Source organism: Cenococcum geophilum (genome assembly GCF_001692895.1).
Source record: "Cenococcum geophilum 1.58 unplaced genomic scaffold K441scaffold_79, whole genome shotgun sequence".
NCBI lineage: Eukaryota > Fungi > Ascomycota > Dothideomycetes > Gloniales > Gloniaceae > Cenococcum > Cenococcum geophilum.
Window position 1 is genome coordinate 422,243 of NW_027137637.1, and position 6,528 is coordinate 428,770.

A 6,528-nucleotide genomic window follows, 5' to 3' on the forward strand; every position below is an offset into this window, starting at 1 on the left:
GGCCGGCTTCTATCCAACTCACCCCCTATACAGCCTTGTTTCGCTGCATGCATGCTACATAGCTCACCTAACTAGCGAGTGGAAGGCAAACACGCGCGAAAAAAAAGCCTTGCCCCTCCTGGCCAATAGCAGTTGTTGTGATATCCAAAACACAAACATAGCGGCCATGCGAAATAAAACAAGTGTACCCATAAACCTAGATACCGGAGGACCGTCGCCGCTAACGCCAATGCTGCGAAACAGAGTTAAACCAACGCAATGAAGCATGGAAGGTGCGCCTCCTTAGCCCTATAAAGTTGTTGCGAACGGCAAATTTGCCGCCAGAGAAAATTTTGAACATAAGCCGTCCTGAAAAAGGTAGGGAGGTTGAGAAGCGGAGGTGTTGAAAGGGATCTATGATATGTTTCCGAAAACATGTGAAGAGAGGAAGAATAAGTTTTCGTTCAGTGAATGGAGAAAAGAGTATTTAAAATGGGTCTTCGTGAGAAGAGGAGAATGTGTAATAAGCACTTGAAATTAACGCCGGTGTCGCTTTGCTGCTATGCAACGCTTCGTAAATGCGATCAGTCGCATGTCCTTCGGACGAGGTAGATGGTGTGGATGCAATTGATAAATTAGAGATGGTTAGACCGTGACTTAATGGACATCATAGTGGAACATCTCTGTGTACGGACGAAGTTAAGGCCGTGAAAATGGATTAGAGCTGGCCGAATGTTGAGGATGATGGGTTTTCGGGTCGCAGCTGGGTGTGATTTGGGCAGGTCTAGCTTATTTCGTGATGCGGCTTTTGCCCTTCCCTTTCCCGCTTTTGGCGGCGCCGGTCGAAGTGATTTTGCTAGTCTGCATCAATTCGCCGATGTATCTGGAAATGGGGTTATTAGTCGATGGGTCCTTGAACGACGCTGCAAGCTATCACGGAAGCAGACAACATGGGATTTGAAGACTTACGATTGTAGAAACTTATTTCCCCCTTCCAACTTTTCGTGTTCAGAGCGTACAATTTCAACGCGGTCGACTATTTCGAGTAAGCTTGCTTGGAGAGCCTTAGCTTGCCTGTTGAAGATAGATGTTAGTGATGGTCTTGTGGAGTTCGTTTGGTTGTGTAAAGGGTAACATGAAAATGCGATAACTTTCATGATGTGTAATATTTCATCCGCCGGGCGGCGTGACCGCCGTAACGAGACTATCCGTGTTCTCGCGGAGAGTGCCGGTGCGATGTGATGCGATTCAATGAGGTGGAACTGGTGGTGAGATGGAACTCAGGGTCCTGTGAGTACTTACTCTATTAACGCCAGTCGAGCTTCCTGGCCCATCTTCTCGATCTCTTCGCTACTCCTTCGCGGACTCATAGTCCTTGCATCGCCGTCATCGTATTCTTCTTCCTTCAACTCGACGTGCGGGCTGTCGCGTGGTATTATAATGGTGCCACTAGATTTCCGGCTACCTAGCTTCGGTCTCTGGAGTTTGGTAGTGTCTGGTTTGGCTCCATCTTCGCTGACGGAGCCCGAGGAGGAGGATGAGGAGCTCATGTCGTCGTTGTCTGAGGCAGATGAAGGACACACGGCGGGTTCTGCTACAGTAGGAAAGCCCGACGAAGCAATCTGCTGCATGGACATGGCGGGACGTGAGAGCTGTCAGGGCAATAGACGGCCCAGTAGTGTCGATAGCAGCTGCGAGATGGAGGTGGGCGCGCCTGAAGGTTTGTTGGATCGTGGGTTGTGCCAAGGTGTTAGAGCGGGCAGTGGGCGTCGCGCTAAGCAATTAACGTCGGGACCCTGAGTGGGACACCCCTGTTTCCTGGGGGGAAGGGAGTAGATGCTGGGAAGTCGGAAAGTTGATTGAAGGTGCTGCTTCGAGGAATGTAGGGTGTAGGTGATGGTTAGTTAGGGCACTGCAAGTCCTCAAGTCGCCTCGCCTCGTGGGCTGACTTTACATCATTTGTTGCGGTCAGACTCACTATGGCGGAGCGGGCGAAGGCGAAGGCGTTGCAATTTGCGGGTACTAGTGGAAAAGGATCCGAGTGTCAGCGCTGTGGAGAGGGAGCGCTCAGTACCAGTGAAGGCCTTGCAGGTTTCGAGAAGATGACGATCACCAACCCGCCTACACTAATCTCGGAGGAACAGCGTGCTTAATTACTCTTGCCGGGACGTGTAGCTGTACTGGGCCTGCTGCTAATTATTTATCTTGACGGCTCTGCTTCGGTCACTGGCAGCACCAGATAAATCTGATATAGCGCTGCTTGGCCGGACAGACCGCCAGCTGTGAGAAATCATATGGTGCCCCGTAGACGCAACAAGAAGGCAGACTCTGCTCTGTCACGGCGGCGGTGGTTGAGGCGGGAGAGTCAGCCACCAACGCCGATCGCTGCAACGGGCACGACATGCCCTCCCAGGGGATCGACGGCGTCTTATCCGCCTTTGAGGCCTCTTCTGATGTAAATGCGCGGTGGTGGGGCGTAGGGGGACGATCAGCCCCCCCCCCAGGCCTGCCGCCGCACCTGTAGCTAAGCCCACGGGCTGCCACGCAGGGCAAGCCTTTCGTCAATCTATCGCTAAATCCCCCGAACAGCCCTCTCACACGCCCTGGACAGCCGCTAACACATCACCGCCCATGTCACCAATGAAGTCATAACCACTTGCACCCATGCTTAGGTGCAGGGCGCTGCTCGGCGGCTCCCAAGTGCGCCCGGGGTTTCACTGCCCTGATTTCCCTCACAAAGGCCCTGCGTCATGCTCATATGAAAGCCTCTCTTTACCTGTACCTCTGCTGGCCCCCTTAGCATCCGAAATGATGATGCCCTCGACAAAAGACACGCTGCCGTTGTGCTAAATGTGTGCCAAATGCGAAGGACACCAAAAATAAGATCATAACGATAGGCACCCACCAACCAACCGTCTACAGCTTCTCACCCATGTGTGGGAACTGACTTCCGGCACCAACTCCCCGTCCTAGAAGCGAGCAAAGAGTACATATATCGGCAATCCGCTCGTCATGATTAGTCGGCGGCGGTGCTTGGGGTTGATCAGAAAACTCTGAAGCTGCCGGCACAACTCCCAAGGCGCTCCCGGTTGACGCAACCACCTAAATAAGATCTTCATATCGAACCCTGTCTGAGGCTGCGCCGAAGATCTTTTCGCTGCCTGGAACTTGGTCACATGGGCGTCTTGTGAGAAAACCTGCTCGTATAAGAATTACCTTGGATGCCTGAGCAGTCACATCCAGTAGATACAGAAAAGCTCCTGCGATCACCGATGTAGGGGGGGTGCCTACAGTTGACCAGTCATCCCAACACCACGCTTGGGGGCCGTTATGATGGGCTGTCTTCTTTGGTGGGAGTGCCCCTGCATCATACGAGTAGAGTTATCCCGAGTCCCACCTTACATATTGTGGCATATCATTGCCGGAACAAAAGTTTGATAAATCCCGGAGATAGAACCGATCAAGCGCATATGCATCTATTTCTCGAATCCATTTTTCATGAATTAACACTGTACAGCAAATGAAATTCTTCGGCTAAAGTGTACAAGATACTCCCCCACGTTCTAACAAAAGTACAACTCAGCTTTAACGCTCTCTGCTTATTTCTACGACGCGTTTCGGCTCATGTCGTTTCTCACGCGGTTATAATCCAATAGGCCCTCGATCTGACCAACAGCGCTGATAGCAACGTCGCGGTCCCACAGCTTCCTTCGGGCAAAGTCCATCACGTCCTTCTCTGTGATGGCGCCAACAACACGTTCAACCTCTTCCGGACTCAGACGGCGACCGGTGGTGATGATTTGACGGCCAATGTCTTCTGCAACAGCCGTTGTGCCATCTAGAGAAAGCAGTATTGAAGCCTTAAGTTGGGCCTTGGCACGCTCTGTTTCAGCCTCGGTGACGTTGTATGACAGCCGGGACCATTCGCGAAGAGTGAAGTGTACAAGGTCATCAATGCGGGTGACGTTGTCAGTCACGAGGTAGATTCCCCACAGTCTGCATCATCATCATTAGTCTCCAACTGCTCAAGTAACAAAGCCCTCGAGCGAAACGGATTGCTTACCCAGTATCGCTGTAGCTCGTTGAGAAGCTCATGAAGCTATTAGCCAGGCCGTTGGTATGCACAAAAGTGCTAAGCTTGCTGCCAAGGTATGGGGAGCTTCCCATTGCACGGTCCCAGTTTCCAACAATAGCTTGCGTGACTAGCGCAGTGAAATAGTCATCATCCTTCCAGCTAACACCTTCCACGGCAATAGCAATATTGGCTGTTGGCATGGTATCATCCCGAATCCTAACCTCGGAACCGATAAATTCTGGCTTAGCAGATGATTGCGATGTTGGCGGCCCAGACGGAAGGCTAGCGAAGTACTTCTCTGCAAGCTCAACAAGCTGCGCATGCGGGACCCCACCTGCACCAGCAAGCACCATGCGATCGGCAGTGTAGTTTGTCTTAATGTAGCCAGTCAAATCATCTCTTGAGATACTCTGGATATTCTCCCTCGGCCCCAAGATTGTCTGGCCAAGAGGTTGACCCTGGAATGCAGTGGCATGAAGATGGTCGAAAACAACTTCTTCTAACTGCTTATCTACCTCCTCCTGTTCCCGGAGAATGACATCGCGCTCTCGCTCAATTGCTTGTGACTCGAGTTTCGAATTTTGCAGGATATCAGAGAGAATATCGACGGTGGCCGGAACATCGGAGTTGAAAGATTTTGCGTAGTAGACAGTATTCTCCCGCTGTATGATAGTCAGAATAATTAGAAAGTGCTGATATTTGTCGAATACGCACCGAAGTATAGGCGTTTAGATGACCACCCATGTTTTCTATTTCGAGCTCCAATTGTTGCTGGGTGCGCCTCTGGGTTCCCTACATGCCAATTACCTTAGAATCTTGCACGTTACACTGTTCATAAGCAATCCTACCTTGAATGCAAGATGTTCCAGGAAGTGAGCAGTGCCATTGGTCTTGTCGGTCTCTGCGCGGCTTCCAGCATCAATCCAAACGCCAACCGTCGACGTCTGAGCCCAAGGTGAATGCTCCGTAGCGATCTGCCAAATCAGTCAATTGATGCTCCATGGCTTAGTGATATGTACCCCATACCGTGAAGCCGTTGCTCAGGGTTGTTGACTCTGTTTTTGGCCCATGGTTGACGGGTGTTGCCAGGCCTCTTGTGAAGGGCTGAACAGATCTCAGGGCGGCGCGGCTGCGAAGGCTTTGCTGGAGGTTAAAAGCTAGCCGCCTTGAAGCCATGACAACGCAGAGGAGAGAAGAGGATGAGCTATGGGTGGATGAGATGGCGGTTGAGATGGGGTGCTGCTTCAGAGGTCTCTGCAGCATCGTCTGTGGTTCGAGAGATTTGCTTGACCTTCGGGAGCTCGACCAATCACATGATGCGCGATCCCGAGAGCATCACCCGAGGCCATTATCCTCCATCCCTCCTTCAACGCTCAACTTCACTTCTTGAACAACTACGCATTCCGCTTCGACTGCAATGGCTCCAACGGTTCGACCCGCGCTACTCCGCCAGGCATGCAGCGCCGCGCCTACTAGGCGCATGGCCTCTACCATTGCCCGCTCTACCATCAGCCATGCGTCACCATTGAGCCGACGACCTCTGCAACCGGCATTTGTACGAGATGCTCTACCAGGAGCTTCGAGGATTGCTGCTTTCCATGCCACTGGCCGCCGACCAATTCTTCCTCCTCTCCCACAGAAAATTGAGGGAACCCTCAATGACCCCGCAGTCGTACCCGATCCTTCGCCGTCACATGGAAGCTATCACTGGTCCTTTGAGAGGTGGAGACGTATTATCCATACACATATCTATTTAACTAATCATGACCGCTAGGCTTGTCTCTACTGGTCTCATTCCTCTAACAGTTGCGCCGTTTGCGGCCGGTTCTCTGAACCCCATTATGGATGCCACTCTCTGCTCTCTTTTACTCATTCATTCATACGTTGGATTCCAGTATGGCTTTATACCGCCCTAAAAACAGCAAAACCAAGCTAACATATTAAAGGTCCTCAATTATCGATTACTTTCCAAACAACCGAGTCCCGGTGATCAGGAATCTCCTCATGTGGATACTACGGGTTACAACAATATTAGTGGGAGTTTCGTTGTACGAATTTGAGACAAACGATGTCGGCATCACAGAAGCAGTCAAGAGGATCTGGAACGCATAATTGTACAGTCTCCGAGTTGTAAACAAGTTGCAGGTTAACGGCTTAAACCGCCTTAAAGAAAATGATACTTCTGAAATTACATGTATCTGAGCGACCATTGTGAACCGGCGTGCAAATAAAGCCGCAGTAGGACACAGAACGTGTTTTATCATGTCGAAGGAGAAGCCTGGAGCTTCACAGATTGTAACCAGGGATGTAAATATTTCAGGCTTGGGATCCTTCCATGGCTTAAACAGGGCATATGGTAAAAGATTCCTCTAGAAGGAAAAGGAACGCTCAAGGCTCATATGTCTCATCGTATAAGAGACAGCATTTTCTCTTATAAGCAATCCCATATGAAATTAGTTGTCTGGGAAGGGTGC

The 6,528-nt window shown here is 50.9% G+C and overlaps 3 protein-coding genes across 3 annotated transcripts; 1 reads left to right on the top strand and 2 right to left on the bottom strand.

The window, feature by feature from the left end:
* Window positions 1-792: 792 nt before the first annotated feature.
* On the bottom strand, window positions 793-1,460 carry K441DRAFT_457684 (uncharacterized protein; the record flags this gene model as incomplete). The annotated part of the gene is made up of 3 exons (XM_067641751.1): window positions 793-862; window positions 949-1,053; window positions 1,282-1,460. Coding segments are annotated over 3 exons (354 nt in total), but the record flags the coding sequence as incomplete, so codon positions are not given.
* Window positions 1,461-3,371: 1,911 nt separating this feature from the next.
* Window positions 3,372-5,310, bottom strand: K441DRAFT_670127 (mitochondrial processing peptidase beta subunit mitochondrial precursor). Its single transcript, XM_067650231.1, has 5 exons — window positions 5,081-5,310; window positions 4,903-5,028; window positions 4,769-4,846; window positions 4,043-4,716; window positions 3,372-3,975 (listed from the first exon to the last, which is right to left on the bottom strand). Exons 1-5 carry the CDS (start codon window positions 5,228-5,230, stop codon window positions 3,585-3,587), a joined length of 1,419 nt encoding a protein of 472 aa, XP_067497301.1. The 5' UTR covers window positions 5,231-5,310; the 3' UTR covers window positions 3,372-3,584.
* Window positions 5,311-5,471: 161 nt separating this feature from the next.
* Window positions 5,472-6,166, top strand: K441DRAFT_592129 (mitochondrial succinate dehydrogenase cytochrome b560 subunit D; the record flags this gene model as incomplete). The annotated part of the gene is made up of 3 exons (XM_067644863.1): window positions 5,472-5,776; window positions 5,829-5,948; window positions 6,001-6,166. The coding sequence occupies 3 exons, from the start codon at window positions 5,472-5,474 to the stop codon at window positions 6,164-6,166; spliced, it is 591 nt and encodes a 196-aa protein (XP_067497302.1).
* Window positions 6,167-6,528: the final 362 nt, after the last annotated feature.